Here is a 16,942-nt window from a genome sequence, read left to right as displayed (position 1 = left end):
CTTGGCACTGGGAGATGTAAATGCAGAAACACCAGACTGGCTGCTAGGTCAGGAAAGTCACCAGGCAGGGAGGACATAGGAAGTAGGGCAGGGCAGGAACAAACATAAGACGCATGCACACTAGGGTTGGGTACCGAATTACGTCATACTATCGAGTACCGATTCACATTAATTCACATTTTCTGTACCTAAATATTTTTGAGTGTAGCTGTGGAACAGGCAATATTCAGTTTGTTAAAATGTATGAGATTGAATAAATTGAATTTAATGATGATAAATGCATAACCTAGTAATAATATATCCCTGGTAATTGTGTAATTAAAACACATTCAGTTTATTAATAGTTACATAAATCATACCTGTTTCATTTATTTATGACCGACAAATATGAATCGCATTCACTTTATTAATTTGTTTGTTAAAATTATGTAATCCAAATGGACGAAAATGTTATATGCAATTAAAATACATAAATCTTAAATGTAGACATCTTTTGGGTGTAGATTGTTTTGCAATACAAATACACAGAGTTAATCACTCAAAACAAATTAATATGGTCAAGCAACCTTCATTGGACCACTTGGGATGGACTGATCCCTTTCTTTTTATCAAAAGCCATAACTGTAAAATAAATAATATTCTTAAACATGTTTTCAAAGGTGTTGTCAGAAATCAATTTAGCTTGTCTTATATATTGTCTGTCTTTTGTATAATCATAAACACATGCACACAAGGAAAGCTGTAGAAATGTACAACCCATTCCCAGAAAAGTTGCGAAATTTTGTAAAATGCAATAAAATCAAGAATCTGTGATTTAGTTAATTGTCTTAAACCTTTATTTCACTGATTTTTGTTTTGATAGATGCAACACATTCCAAAAAAGTTGGGACCATAGGCAAAATAAAAGTGAAAAGATTATGTATATGAAGATAATATCCAAGTTAAACTGTTTTGAAACAATCCACAATAAGCTATTGGTAACAGGTGAGGGTATGAAATGTAATGGATTTTTGCTGGTCATGTAATGCTGTTAAGTTAAATTTCTTAAGTATATCGGATTAATGATTAAAAAATGCAGAATTCTGGAGATGATACTGTTTTAAGTATTAACTTAATCAGTTTTATCAGTGACGTGTCAAGAAAATGTCCTATTAATAATAAACACAGTGTGCACTGAAAACATGAAATATAATTTATAATGTCATTAGATACTCCAAATTTAAATCAGTGCCTACGTTTCTCATAGTTTATTACAAAAAACTAAGTATTTTAGTCTTCAAAATTAAAAATGTATTCTTGAGTGGAGTCAAACTGCTTTGAAAAGTTTCATATTATATAAATGAAATACTGTCTCAGATTGTCTTAAAGTATAACAATATTGTCTTAAAGTTAAGATTATTTAACTAATGCTGGTCTGTGGTACACGTACTGTCTTTTGAAACAGGATACTTTAATTAAATCTTTAAACTCGGCTCTCTGATGTACAGTATTCTGCGAACTGAATATAAAATTTTTTCAGACTCACAGAAGTTAGGAACAAAGAAATTTCAAACTGTTCTGTAAATCAAAGACGTACAACTTGATTTACTTGTTCAACTAAATTTACACTTATTCATTTAGCAGACACTTTTATCCAAAGCAACTTGCAAATGAGGTACTATATGTATTTATCCAAACTCTCTAAAGCGTCCTGTTTAGAGTATTTTTCCCATTCATCTGGGATCTTACCCTGTCCCCCAAATGTTTTACTGTAGTGTTTTTCCAGATCTTTCTGAAATCTGCACACAAACCACTTCCAGTAGGGCAGTTCAGAGAGATCAGGAGTGATGCTCCACTTTTCATAATCGTCTCCTGCTGTTCTGTAATCTCTCCAGAGGATTTTTTGTGATTCATTGGGACAAAAATATAGATTGTTGTTTGCTACTGCTGATGTGCAGATATGGGCAGACAGGTTTTCTGTATTAGAGTAATATATTCCGCTTAGTCCAATAACACGATGAAATGAAACACTGTGATCTCCATCATGGTTTTCTATGGTGTTGGTGCAGATGGCGTTACAGAACAGACACTGAACCCAACAGCAGTGACATAAGTGATCAAACAGTATCTCATCTGGTCTGAATTTATAGTCCAGATTTACTGGAAAAGTCTTTGTGCTGAATCTACTGCTGATGTCTGACACTATAGCAAGAAGTTCTTGTCTTATCACGTCTTCTAGGAGGTTGAAATCATCAACATCATCATGTTTGACTCCGCTGAGGTCTTTTTCAGAGAAGATCAGCTCATCTGAGAGCGGGTGTGTGAAACTCTTCAGCCACAAACCAGCATCTCCTCTGTTCATTTGAACATGTTCAGTAGATTCACATGCTGCTTCCATGATCTTCTGCTGCAGGAGTTTAATGTTCTCCTTCATCTTGCGTAAAACACTGACACTAAACTTATCAGTGATATACTGACTGACTTCATCTTTGATGAAATCCTTGAAGTGATCTCTTGGATTTTTTATGTAATTCATGTATTTGTCAAAATCCTCCTCTTCTGCCAGTGTCTTCAGGATGTGTTTCTCCAAATTTGATCTGTTTCCGTTCAGTGATGAACAGTTTGATCTCATTTCACCTGTCAGATCTCTGGCAGTCTTCTTGTAGACACTCTGCTCAATGGGCTCTTTAAGTTTCTGACAGATGATCTCTCCAAAAATGGCAGCTGATGTTGCTCCATGACAGTATTTCTGGAAAATACTATAGTACTCTGCTCTCTTCCTCTCTAAATAGAGAACAGGATCATTGGCTTCCTTGAACAGTCTTTGTTGGTCAGTGATCATCTTGTTTGCTCTCTTACAGATGGAGAGAACTAAAACCATGAAGAATTCATTCTTGAACTTATAATTCACTGGTCCTTCCTGATGTTCTGTTACTCTCTTCTTGATGCAACCTGTGAGTTTTTGAATGCAGCTGATGTTGTAGCCCATCTTTGAAATGTTAAATGACTGAATCATTCTGTCTGTCTGCTGTTCAACATCTGTGACTAATGACTTGATTTCAGCTTCATTCTCTGGAGACAGAGTTTGAGTAGATCCAGATTTACCTTTAACTGTCTGGCAAGCATCCTTTACAGCATCTTGAATCTCTTTTTTTGTGGACCTTTTGAAAATAACATACTCAGAAAAACTCAACACATTGAAAATATTGTAATCACTATCATCTTTTCTGTGATCTACAGGGAGACATCCCTGATGGATATCATTGAGAAGCCTTTTTACATCTGTCAGAATGTCAATGTCTTTGATTGCAGGAGTGTCTGTGATGATCTTCTTTACATACTGTTTCCAAAACAAATCAAATTCTTTCTTTAGTGTTTCTTCATCATTTGCTTTGTCTTTGAGTTTTAAGGCAAGTGTTTTGCTCTTTTCATAGAGAGTGTTTTCATGATGTGTCTTTAGAGCATCAATCCTTTTCTTCAGGTCTCGCTGCTGAAGAATCTCGTTTAATTTCCTCTTTGTTTCTCTCACAATGTTTTCCTGAACATCTTTGATTTTGATTTCAAATGATGTTTTCCAGTGAATCAGTATATCTTTATCTTTGTCTTTCTCAAAGAATTCTGACATTGATTCCTCCACTTCTTCACTTGTCATCTTCAGTTCTGTTTGAAGATCAGTTTCCTCAACCTCATGAATTACTTCGTTTTCTATTTTGTTGTGTAGTTTGTTCTCAGTTTCCATCATGGCACTGCGAAGACTCCAGGACCACTTGCTGTATTCGGTCTCCAGTTTCCTGTAGGCTGAAATCTCCAGAGAATTTCTGAAGCTGAAGACAAATTGCTCCTTCAATAAAGCCTCCCAGATATCTTTAATACGATCTTTTAAATGTGTCAGCATTATTTTATCTGATTTTTCTGCATGAGACATAATAGTTTCCTTTAGTTCTTGAATATTCTCACAGTAGTTTGGGTTTGGTGGTGCCATTGGTGGGTTTCCCTCCCAAAGATGAGCAAAATACTTCACATCATTCCGTGCATCAAATCTAATGACATCACTGAAATATTCTGCATCATAGACTTCCTCTTCAGCAGCAAGTTTTGTCATCTCATCCAGTGTCTCCTGCAGTCGTCTCCTTCCCTCCTTATTTTTCTCTCCAGCTGTGACGTCTGAAACATTCTGATGCACAAACACACAGCTGGGATTCAGTCTGACCTTCTTCATCCTCATGAGGACCTGGACAACAATCTGAAGAATGTCCTGCATCTCAGATGGGTTTTCTCCAAAGATGTTGATCAAGGTCAGGTTTGCAAGACCAACAACAAATGTGGCCAATTCATTGTCATGATGTCTTGTTGATCTTCCAGCTAGTTCTAGAGCATTTAGACCCTCAGTATCAACAACCAGAATATAGTCAAAGTTCATCAGTGTCTTCATCTCGTCTGAGACTCTGACCAGCTGCATGAAAGCTCCTCTGGTGCACCTGCCAGCACTGACGGCAAACTGGAGTCCAAACATGGCATTCAGCATGGTGGATTTCCCAGAGCTCTGAAGCCCTAAAACTGACAGCACAAAGACTCTGGTCTGGTCTCCCAGTTTCTGAATGAGTTCATCTAGAACAGCAGAGATCCAGATCACAGGAACATGAGCAGCATCTCCATCCATCAGCTCCAGTGGAAATCCAGAGATCATCATCGTTGCTGCGAGACTCGGGAGAGAAGAGAAGTGAAACTGCAGATCTTTCTTGTTCTTCACAGATGAACATGATTCATAGATCTGACCGATCTCCCTCATTATGTGCTGCAAACCAAAGGCTGCAGCTTGAAGTTCCTCAGATACTCTCTCAAGTTCTGCTTGTTCAGTTGTCAGTTCCTCGGATTTATCATAATTCTCTTTCAGTCTTACAACTGTTGACCACTTTTCATCATATTTTTTATGTATAGCAGAAAGGTCAGCAGAGATGTATTCATCCAGGTGTATTTCAAGCAATTTCAGAAAATATATATTTTTATTTGCAGCATCTGAGTCAGTTTCATTTATAAAGTATTTCATAAACTCACTGATGTCAGACTCATGCTGCTGTTGACGTATTTTCGTCATTTCTGTGTGTTTTCTACTTTCCAGTTCTGTCTCATTTGCTCGAGGTCGATGAAGTTCTTTGTTCTTCTGACACCACTGATGCCACAGTTTCCCCTGACAGGGCAGAAATGATTCTTTGATTTCTGTCAGATCTTTATCTTCCAGTAAACTCATCATCTGCTGTGCTGCTTCTCTTCCTCTCCTGCAGTCATCATCATCTTCCTCATCTACTCTGATGTCTGAGTGTTTGGACACATCTTCAAATCTGAAAGAGGAAGTTGATTCTGAGAGACAGTCATGTATAGCTCTTCTGAGTTCCTCAGATACTTCTGACTGATTTCTGTGTTTCAAACCAATTTTGAATTTCCCTTTCTTCATCTCATTTACTGCAAATTCATCTTCTGTAAAAAGAAAAATGAGTGGCTTTTGGTCTTTGTACAGGTTTTGGATAATTGCTGCACTTTTGTCATGCCTGTCGAGTTGTGGTAGAAGAACAACATTGACTGAGGCCATTTCAGTGAGGATCTGCAGCTGTTTCTCATGGTCTCCAGCATCACTGTGTAGATTACAGAATGCAACACAGTCAGTGAATTTATCCGTGTTTTTCCCAGAGGGGCAGAACCATGCGATCTCCACCACTCCATCCATCAGGACTCTGGTTCTGCTGCTGCCTGGGCAGTTCCTGTGGAAGAACGTGTTGTGTTTCTCATTGATCAGACTGTTAATCAGCTGAGACTTGGATGAAGACACAGAGCCAAACCTGAAGAAAGACACCATTGGAGTTTCTGCCTTGTAGACCGGATGGGTTTGACTGATGATCTCATTATTGGTGTTTCTCATCTTCCAGCTCTTGTTGATTTGTCTAAATGTCCAGAGAGGAAACTCAATTTGCTGTGTGAATGGATCAGGAACAAGCAGAGGCAGAGCGTACTGACACTGGGAGAGTTTAGTGACCATCAGCTGCTTCAGGAAACCATCAGCACAATGAAACACAGCCATCTGAACATCCATCGGGTGAATTTGCTCAGATACGCTTGTTCCTTTCTTGGATAAAGTTACGTCTTTAAAAACATCATCAAAAATATCAACCTGATTTTCAGAGTTTTTGTCTCTTCGTTGTGTGTGATCCTGTTCTTTACCTTTATTAATATTTATGTATCTCGCTCTGTAGTCCATCATCAGTAGTTTTTGAAGGAAAGTCTGAATCAGCTTCTCTTCAGCACAAGAATCATGTGATTGTAATGAATGTTCAGATATCTGAAGAACATCTGCAGTTCTCAGTTTATTGTGTTGCCAGCCTTCAAGGTGAAGTCTGCGAAATAGATTCATTTGTTTAGTATCATCCTGTTGGAGGCATTGATCTGGTCTGACTGTTGTTTCCATGTCTTTGTTTTTTCCCTGTTGGATAAATAAACAACATCTATGTTGATTAGTGGTTTTAAAAAACTGAAATTTTTTTGTGAGAATGTTGAATTTCGTACAAAAAAGCTCAATCTAGCAAAACCCAATGTCAGTTCAATTGTTTTGTACTCTTATAGTTTTTCTTATTTGCTTACACATTAGATTCCATTTCTTTTAACTAAACATCAAAAACCATAATGTCATTTAGTAAAATAAAACCTATTCCTAAACACTATTCCTATGTTTCAGTTTCACAAGTCGCAATTCTGATAAACTGTTTTCTCAAAAATTTTAAGCACATTTTAGTCAGGTATTTTGAGCATTACAACATGATACTACTGTGCTTCTACATACAGTATAGCAAGTATAATGATAAGTGTTTGAACAAGTACAACATAATAATTTTTTTTTTTGCTTCGCTTCTAAATTTGTTTTTCTAAATTGAATGAATTTTAAAAAAAAGCAAGCTACTTTTAAAAACAAACCATTCCCAAAACCAAGTGTAGCTTCCATTTAGGCAAGTGCAAAGTGTACAATCTAAAATAAATCTCAGATAATAAATAAAGTAACTGGGGTTCCCTTTCTATCGGTCACTTTCGGGGACCAAGTGGTGAACTTTAAAGCAATCTCTTCTGATGAGGGAGACCCAGCCCTGTCTCTGTTGTGTCCAGTGTGTGGTCTGCGCATATATCTAGACTGGACGCAGAGCTTCAGATGATCTGAGCAGCTCTTTGTCTGCTTCAGAGGTCAGCAGAAGGGGAAGGCTGTCTACAAACAAAGAATGGCTCACTGGATTGTGGATGCCATTCTCCAGGCTTACCAGGCCCAGGATGTACTGTGCCCACTGGGAGTGAAGGCTCACTCCACCAGTGGTATGGCAGCCATGTCATCTCTAGCAAATGGTGCTTCATTAGCAAATATATTTGGATCTGGAGGCTGTGCTATACCCAACACTTTTGCGAGATTCTATAATCTACATATGGAAACAGTTTTGTCTTGAGTCTAAGGTAATAACGGGTAAAATTCAGACAAACTGTTTGGGTGTAGTGCTTGTTATTGGTGCCTTTACCCTCTCTGAGGTGATAACGTGCACTTTTTTTGGACCAGTTAGAGTTTCCCCATGAATGGTGAACCCTGGGCCACCCTTCTCCATCACTTAAGCACTTTTGCAGTAGATTTTGTTTGACAGATGAACTCACTATGGGTCCATTTCTCGTGTTATTCCCCTCTTTAGGTGAGCCCTTGTAATCTGACTAGTGCTTCGTATATAGTGGTTCCCTAACAGTGACTTATATGATGTATTCCTCCACTGTTCAGTTTCCCTTTTGGTGAACCCAATGTCTTCCCCTGGAAGCTCCGTCACCAGTCACTGTGAGGCCAGTAGTCTCCCCCTTGTTAGGTGGAGCCCGCCACAGGGACTCTTCCCTATGTAGTACTACCCTCTGGTGAGTCCATTGGATGTGTTTTCCACATGCTAACCTATATAGATTGTGGTCTCCGCAGTGTTCCTTTCTGAGTGAGAAGGAGAATGCTGTTGGTGTTAAAACTTTTCTTGGGATCAGAAGAGGTCTGCAGCTTGAGTGACCTCTCCCTAGAAGAGGGGAGTTGGTCCCCTTGGTGGGAAAACCTGAGGTCATTGGTAGGTCATGAGTTAGCGTGGTTGCACTTGCTGTTGGCACACTGAGGCAGTTCAAGTTGTTTAATTATAGGGACCTCTAGTGTCGGTATTTCAACACAACATCGAAAGTAACTGACAGAAAGTGAACGTCTCGGTAACTGACGTAATCCTTGTTCCCTGATGGGGGGAACGGAGATGTAGTGTCCTGCCTGTCACAACTTGAACTGCCTCTGAGGGGTTGAGACGCTGTCTTGTCTCCTCAGAACAAACCTAACTGCCTGGCATGGCATGCAAATTACACATGCCGAATTGGCATTGGCCTTTTCTGAATACGTCAGAGGTGTTTGGGGCTCTCAAGAGTGACCACTAGTGTCTGTGTTTCCACACAACATCTTCGTTGAGACATTGATACATTAACAATGTTTTGTTTTGTATCAGTATAACCCATTTGGTTTATACCAATTTATTATTGTCTTATTAATTATTATTATTTTTATTTTTTTCAGACATGAGAAGCATTTTTATTCTAGTAATAGATTTACCTTGAAAACTTCAAAAGGGTAAAATATATATATTTTTATTATCAATGCAGCCAATATTTAATGTACACTCACACCATGTTTTTCTCCAGTCTTTGATGTTGTAGTGTCTTCCATTCTTTCTTTATTGATTGTGGGTTCTGAACAACCTGCTTTAAGGAAGCAGAAATAAAACACATTTTTAAAGAAAGACTTTTAACATTTTAGAAAATGATTGTTGCACAAATTAATGTTATGTTGCAGTTGCACAGCTGTCTGTTTAAATTAGTACAGTTCTGGCAAATTATAAAGTTAAAGGGATAGTTCACTTTGGAATAAAATTTTGGTATGTTTTAGCTTACCTCAAGGGCATCAAAGATGTAGGTGTCTTTGTTTCCGCAGTAGAAACCGTTCTTGTCTGTCAGTCATATAATGCAGGTCTATGGTCACCGCCTCAAAGAGCATGTTCAGAGAAGTCCAAATTAAACAATTCCCCATAGTAAGTACACATTGATGGCCTAAGACACGAAACGAGCGGTTTGTGTGAGAAAACGAACAGTATTTATGTATAGTTTTTACCTCTTGTACTTTTGTTGATCTGAGGGAGCGCGTCACACACCAGGAAGCACGCACGCCCTCAGATCACTTGGACATGGTTGTGTACAAGAGGTAAAAACGATATAAATACTGTTCGTTTTCTCACATAAACCGCTCGTTTCGTGTCTTAGGCCATCAATGTGTACTTACGATGGGGAATTGTTTAATTTGGACTTCTCTGTGCATGCTCTTTGAGGTGGTGACCATAGACCTGCATTATATGACTGACAGACAAGAACGGTTTGACCTAAAAATATAAAAATTGAAACTACTGCGGAAACAAAGACACCTACATCTTGGATGCCCTTGAGGTAAGCTAAAACATACCAACATTTAAATAAATAAATACATTATGCTGAATTGCCTTAGTATTTTCTTTTATTATCATTATCTGCTTTTATTTTTGCTGTTGTTGTTGATTGTCACTGTTGTTGAGATTCATAAGCTGATTCTTGATATCGTACAGTACAGTGGTTCAAAACCTTTTTTATACACCATGTGTTTTTAGAGTTCTTCAGATTATTTGTTTGTCACTACTGGCTCGCATGCGTTAAGTTCACAGAGCTATTATACTCAAAGATGTAAATTATACTAGTATTAAACATTCCTCATACAATGAAAGATAAGACTCTTTATGAGATCAGTGAATCAGGCCACTACATAACGATTATGTCATCATCAATCAATAGCCAACAACAACTGATCACATTTTCTCTTTGATTTTCATGCCATAATGGATGTGTTTTATAAAGCAGTCAGAGAAAATCTAAGGTTAGAAAGTCAAGGGTCAAGAGCCCAACTAAAGCAAATACTCATCTCCATAATGGTGACTTCAAAATTATTATTTTCAATAAAACATCAACGTCTGAAACTCTGGTAATTCTCAATAATAACTTTTATGACAAATTGGTTTGTAATACAATATTACAGGGAACCACAGCTGTCAGTTTTTTATTTTTTATTTTTTTTATAGACCTTATGCGCCAGAGAAACAAGGGCACAGCCATCTTTAGAATATTGTCTTTGAACTTCCGTTTTGCGGTCGCTCTGTGTATTTCAATGGGATCGCTGTCCAGGAGTAACTAGCTTTTAAAGTGGATTTACTTAATGTAAAGTTAACGAAAGTTAGGCTATCATGAGGATTATAATGTTTGCAGCAGATGTCTTAAATGTCATTAGACCGGGAATATTTTAAAACGAGCCATTCATTCATAAATACGCAAGATCGCTGTGAAAATACAGACTGAAAGTCAAAGGACAACGAGCGCAGCATTGAAAAGGGGCGGGGCTACATAAGGTGATATGCATACACCTTGATATGAGAAACACTATACCATAAACTGAAGTTCAATTCCATAAAACCTAAAATATCACTACCGTGTTTTTTTTACGGTAAAGGACTTGCAACCAGCCAGTTTTTTACTGTCAACTTTAGTTTAGAGCCGTAAACCATAACTATTTCTACCGTATTTTTTTTAAGTAATGGCAACCACAGCTGGCATTTTTTTTACCGTAAATTTTAGTTCAATGATGTAAAACATAAAAATTGCTACCGTATTTTTTACGGTGAAGTACGGTAAATGCAGCGGTAAGGTTTGTTTTACAGTGTACTTCCAAAATCCGTATTTTACTGTAAAATTACATGAAATGTCCCATGAGAACTATTACAGTTGTTCACTGTATATAGTAAGGGTACATACTGTTACACAATTAACATGTCTTTTCCGTTGCTTTTTTTTTTTTACAGTTTTTTACCATTAAAATTGATTTTTTTTTTTACATTTGATTCTATAATTGTATGGTTATAGAATTTTGAATCAAAGTAATAGAATAGCATCAAGGGCAAATACACATTAGAATAAACAACATGTTAAACACCAGGAAACCAAATCTGTGTTCTTACCACTTTGTGATTCACTGTTTTTCAGGCCTTCTCTCTGTTTTAACACTGTGTTATACATCTCTCCTGTGTAACGCTGCTGGTTATTCTCATTAAACAGAAGCTCAATCTTGTTCATCAGGTCGCTCATCTCTGATTGGTTGTTCATCATCTTGTTGCAGGAGTGAAATCTTCCTCCACATTTCTCCAGCAGCTGCTCCAGAACAGGGTCTTTCTTCAGATAATCTTTTATTGTGTCACACTCTTCTTCTCTCTCGTAAGTGAAGAGAATGATCACAAACTGAAAAACCTTGTCTCCAAACACTTTCTGAAGCCATTCAAGACCCATCTTATCAGCATCTGTTAACTGACCCAGTCGCACAACAAAGACGAAGATGTGGATTTTATGTTCATTCACTAGTTGATCAATGAGAGGATTCACAGAGTCAGTCTCATGTAAGTCAATCATGTTGATCAAGGAGATGTGATGTCCTGATATCTCCCTTTGTAAAGGAACAATCCTGGATGTTTCTACAGTTTTAATTGGATTATCTTCTCCAAGCAGAATGTTTTCACGTTCAAACTGGACAGATGCTGAGTTTCCAAACAGTACAATTGTCAGAGATGACTCCTTTAGACCTAAATAAATAAAATATATAAATAAATAACCCCCATAATAATATGCACCACAATAAATTTGATCAGTGTTGCAAAATCATATATATATATATATTTTCTTATACCAAATATATATATTTTTTGTGCACATAATATACAGCATAGCCTTCATTAACATATTTGTTTTATAGCCTAGTCTTCAGTTGTGAGAACATTGTAACACACAGTTAATAATTAATAATTAACAGTTCATCAAAAACTATAAAATACATAAAACTACATTTATATCACACTCTTTTGTTGCTGTCGAATCATTCAATAGTCTTACTGTTCTAAATATGGACTGCTATCCACTGCAAAACAAACACTACACACACAAAAAGGACAAAAGCTATTTAAATCAATAAACAGTTCATAATTTCATATAAATACTTACACTTGGGGGGGTTTATTTCCATGCTGTTTCGTCTTCTGTGAGAAGTCTGAACAACTGCTGCAGAGCAAAAAGCAATTACATTCTCGTTTAAAAATCTTTGTTTTGTTTTTTAAGAAATCACAAGTTAAGAAATATTACCAAAACATACGACCAGAAAGGAAAAATGTTTAGTTCTCTATGGTTAGAAATTAACTAAATTGCCTTATTGACCAACACATAAAACACTCTGTGGGTCCCTGAAACTCTAAAACATCCAATCAGTTTGATTACCAAAAGCAGCTGTCACTGTCAATAATAACTGCAGCTGAATGTGACCAAGAACACATTAAATAAACTGATCAAGAAAGTTTCATGCAGACTTAAGCTGAAGGCCACATCGGCCGCGCACTTTGAAGGACGCGGCCTTCAAAGGAAGCAGCCCCTGAAGTGGAACAGCTTTTGTGTATACTCACATTCGCTTTCCTTGTTGGCCATTGTGTCGTCCACTGTTGCCATCAGTGCCTTTATTTAGTGCTGAATAAATACACTTGGCATCTGAGCTTCCTGTGAGCCGTTTCTCTGCTCATTGACCTCCTGGCAATTACATTCATTCAGGGTTGAACAATTGTTAAATACAAAATTAATAAATAAATAAGCTAAACGTTTGAGTCAGTGTCAGTGTCACTTTGTCTAATTGTGCAATGTTGTGTACTTATTTGATGTATGTTCTTATATATAATGTGCAGTTACATTCTGCCCTAAGGTGAATTGTATGGCTGATGTCCAGAAAATTTAGCATAATAAAGAAGACAAGTATAATTAGTGTTGGGCATTTGGCTCCATAGTCATATCGTCTTATCGTCAGCCTGTGAGATCGGTGATGCACAATATTATCGTGACGGGGGGTAAAGGGTTACAATAGTTTACTTATTTGATAATCAATTTGCTTTTAATTATTTTTGCATTCATTTATTTTCTTGTTTCTTTACTCATTTATTTAATTATTTACTTAATTTTATAATCACAGAAAATGTGAATCTTTATCTATTTTGCAATTAAAGGTGTAGTGTTTATTTAATAAATCAGTTTATTTCCAGGTTGTGAGGTAAAAACAGCCTAATCATTTGAGTATCTGACCCTGAATATTAAATGTATTATGTCTGTTGTGATAAAGGGGTCATAAACTGGCTTTCTAAAAAAAAATTATATTGTTGTCTGAGGTCAACTTATGACGTTCGCTTGGTTTTTACATTCAAAAACATTAAAATGAATAAGTAATAGGCGTTTTTTATGGGCGTGCCGCATTGAAGACTTGGAAGTAAACGCCCACTGCTATGATTGCAGCCCGGTCTCACCCCAAAACGTCATATACTGACGGGTCTTGACCATACGTCAACATACGACGAAAAGGGTACCCCTATAACGTCAAAGCGCCTCCTAGCGATACCCTAACGCATACCTAAACCCAACCATACCCGAATCGTCACATATGGACGTTAAAGGGTACCCTTTTCGTCGTATGTTGCCGTATGGTCAAGACCCGTCAGTATGTGACGTTTTGGGGTGAGACTGTGTTAATGATTGGATAACAGTAATTTCAACAACAATTAATTTCTGCTCTTGACCACTAAGTGGCACTATAACCATAGATTTTCACTTGTTATGGATTGGACAGATCATTTTCGCAAATAGCACACAACCGTGCAATGTGGAGAACTATCAATAAGATTTTTTTAAGTAACATTCAAATGCAGTTATTTATAAAAAATGTTTTTATTAATATGTATTGTTATTTTCTCCTTGTAATAAAATAAAAAATTGCATTGGATTTTCTCCTTATTGTTAAGGTTAAGAAGCCCATCTATCACTGTTTTCTATGTCCGTTTGTGGAGTAAATATATAGGCTATAATCTGTGTGTTTACATTTTTTTTAAATGGCATGTGCTGGTGTTTCACATGCGTTCGGCCAATCATCAAACACTAACGTCACTGGAAATCGGACCGATGGCTCAATCAGGCTGAAAATACTTCATATAGCCTAGAGCTCGATCTGAAATTTCTAAAAACCGAAAAGGGTGGTGTACCTGAAATAATCCGATCAACAGGACAAAATTAAACATGTAAATGCTTGAATCTGACTATTTTCTCAATTGGATTCAAAATTACCTTGCACATATGTGCAGTGCAATGATGTTTACATGATTTACGTCACACAAGCAAACTGAAGCAAACTGTACATAAAGCACTATAAGTAAACTTAACTTGTCTTTCTGCTGAATGTGTAATTTTAACTACTCCATGTGATCCATGTTGTTCCACTGAACCAGTAGAACAGGTTTTATTCCTCCAGGTGTTTTAGTTCAGTTTATGCAACCGTCTGTGTTTAATTATATTTAATTAGTGTTTGGTTGAAATGACATACTGTATAATACACAGCTAAAACCAATATAATGCAAGCTGAATAATAATTTATTGTTTAACTGAATACATTTTATTTTGAATTAAACCGCCTTACACCAAATTACAATCTTTACGATTAAACAATCAGCTAATTGCAATTTTTTTAAATGATATTTTAATATAGTGTATATGTTACCAAATGTTTTTAGTTCACAACACTAAAAAAGACACAGAAACACAGATTTGTTTTTGAGATAAAAATATCAAGATAAAAATGAAAGCCAATACCATTATAGACAGTACTTGCATTTATAACGCTTGTTATATCTTAAACTGTTCTATATTTACATAAAATGTTTTACATAATAAAACATATTCAATAAAGAAAGCTGCAAAGAAAGGCGATACCTGCGTGTCAAGGTGTCGTTGAATCTCTTTATGAACAAGGAAGAAGTTCCTCAGTGTTTACAGGAGGGTGGAGTCCGTGGGCTTCAGTTGCTTTTCTCCCTCCGGCATGTGAAAGATTCTACGAATCCAGAGTGAACAAAACAAGAAATCTACAGAGTATGGTTCTGCACAAGGGGAAATAACATTAAAATAACACAAAAACAGATAAGATAAAAAAATTAATTATCACAGCACAAAAATACAACGACATGCATTGTGAATGTTGAAAAATGAATCGCGATATAGAGTAAAGGATTAGCCTATAGTTCATCCAAAAATTCTAATTCTGTCATGAATTATTCACCCTCATGTCATTCCAAACCAATAAGACTTTTGTCCAATCTTTGGAACACAAATGAAGAGAATTGTAATGAAATAAACACTGATCAATGCACGAACAGAGACCATCATAATTTGTGAACCCAGTGTTCTGAAATATTCAGTGGAACTGGGCGGAGCATACATTCATATTCATGACTTTCCTGCTTTTAGTTTAGGCGACACTGAAAATATTAGAAAGTAATATTTCTGAAAGTAACTGGTAGAGGGGTTGGTGGTGCACAAGTAGAATATGAAGTAAAATTAATGAAATGTGCAGAGGTTTCACCAAAATGTTGTCTGTGATGCAGTTGCATGTTGAAACAAGGTCCAGTTGGTTGCCTGATTTGTGAGTACCTGTGGTGATGAGCCGTTTGTGATCGAATATGGCTAGGAGAGAGATGAAGTCTGATGCATAAGGCTTCTCAGATTAATGTTGAGATCGCCAAACACTACAAGTGGGGTGCCATCCTCAGGGAAAGAGGACAGCAGCACATCCAGCTCCTCTAAAGCTTTCCAGTTGACATGGGGGGCGATAAATAACTATAATATGGATCTTAATGGGAGTTGTAAGTGTAATATGATATTCAAATGAAGTGTTATTGCATAGAGAAGAGTGAGTTGAGTATTTCCAATTGTTAGAAAAAAGAAAACCAGTACCACCACGCCTCCCAGACTGTCGAGGGGTAGGAGAGAAGGTCTCAATCAAGCCCAAGATATTAAGAGTAGAATGAGATGCAAAGGCTGGTATGAAGTCAGCTTTTTTTGACTGCTGACTGACATTTTCATAGACCCACAGAGAAAGAGAGAGGTGCGCGACAGGAGGAGCGATTGGGACGCAGATTAGCAGTATTGCGCTGCTTTCTGTGTGTGATGATATAGTGTTGTTGAGAGACAACATGAATGTACTGAAAGCACACGTTGAGTAAGAAAAAAAGGGAAGAGGGAAAAGAAGATAATAAAGTGCCTTACAAGTGTCCTTGCTCGGTGGAGTCACGCAGGTAGAGTCGCGCAGGTAGAGTCGCAGGTCTTTACCCTAGTTGGTCTTCACACGAGGAGGGCTGAACACTTCCGCAGTAGCGCACACGCTACATAAATATAATGCTTTCCAACGCTCTGAGTGAGGACAGCTGTGCCCGCTCTTGCAATTAGCACAGCAAAAGCAAATGGCCCGTAAATGGGAGAAATCGAAACTAAAGTGTTGGACAGCATGACACTTAAGTGCAGTAAAAACAACAGCAACATTAAGCAAACGTGGCTGTTATTCAAAATTAAAATACAGATTACTGTGAAGATAAAAATAAAAAATAAGCAGAGAATCGAAAATAGCCCTACCTAGTTGTGAATAATAAACATCAGAACTGGGTATTAAGCTAAAACCACTTTCACGCTCTCGCCGTGTACATTGACTGACCGCTTGCCTGGCTTTTATCCTAAATCGCTCTAGTTTATATTTGCTTATACAGTTGCTGTGCCCACCCTTGCAATTAGCACAGTAAATGCAAATGGCCCGTAAATGGGAGTAATCGAAACTAAAGTGTTGGACAGCACGACACTTAAGTGCAGTAAAAACAACAGGAACATGAAGAAAACGCGGCTGTTTCAAAATAGCAACGCGTGTAATTAAAATACAATTAAGTATTTTGTCAATAATTCCATAATACTTATAATAACAGCT

At 37.1% G+C, this 16,942-nt stretch overlaps 1 protein-coding gene across 2 annotated transcripts; it reads right to left on the bottom strand.

The window, feature by feature from the left end:
- Positions 1-322: 322 nt before the first annotated feature.
- LOC306999975 (interferon-induced very large GTPase 1-like) lies at positions 323-15,569 on the bottom strand. Of its 2 annotated transcripts, XM_079615136.1 has the most exons (7): positions 14,908-15,025; positions 14,362-14,476; positions 12,573-12,693; positions 12,121-12,177; positions 11,091-11,705; positions 8,687-8,763; positions 323-6,451 (listed from the first exon to the last, which is right to left on the bottom strand). In XM_079615136.1, exons 3-7 carry the CDS (start codon positions 12,613-12,615, stop codon positions 1,658-1,660), a joined length of 5,586 nt encoding a protein of 1,861 aa, XP_079471262.1. In that variant the 5' UTR covers positions 12,616-12,693; positions 14,362-14,476; positions 14,908-15,025; the 3' UTR covers positions 323-1,657. The 2 variants fall into 2 exon arrangements, with proteins under 2 accessions (XP_079471262.1, XP_079471261.1); XM_079615135.1 differs by lacking the exon at positions 14,362-14,476 and having other exon boundaries at positions 14,908-15,569.
- Positions 15,570-16,942: the final 1,373 nt, after the last annotated feature.

Source organism: Phoxinus phoxinus, assembly GCF_949152265.1.
Source record: "Phoxinus phoxinus genome assembly, chromosome: 1".
NCBI classification, from domain to species: Eukaryota; Metazoa; Chordata; class Actinopteri; order Cypriniformes; family Leuciscidae; genus Phoxinus; species Phoxinus phoxinus.
This window is presented reverse-complemented; position numbering and strand designations above follow the sequence as displayed.

Coding starts and splice junctions, on each gene's coding strand:
- LOC306999975 (XM_079615135.1), bottom strand. CDS start 12,615: ATGGCAACAGTGGACGACACAATGGCCAACAAGGAAAGCGAAT. Junction 12,178..12,572: donor GGCCAACAAGGAAAGCGAAT/GTGAGTATACAC, acceptor TTTGCTCTGCAG/CAGTTGTTCAGACTTCTCAC. Junction 11,706..12,120: donor GGAAATAAACCCCCCCAAGT/GTAAGTATTTAT, acceptor TTATTTATTTAG/GTCTAAAGGAGTCATCTCTG.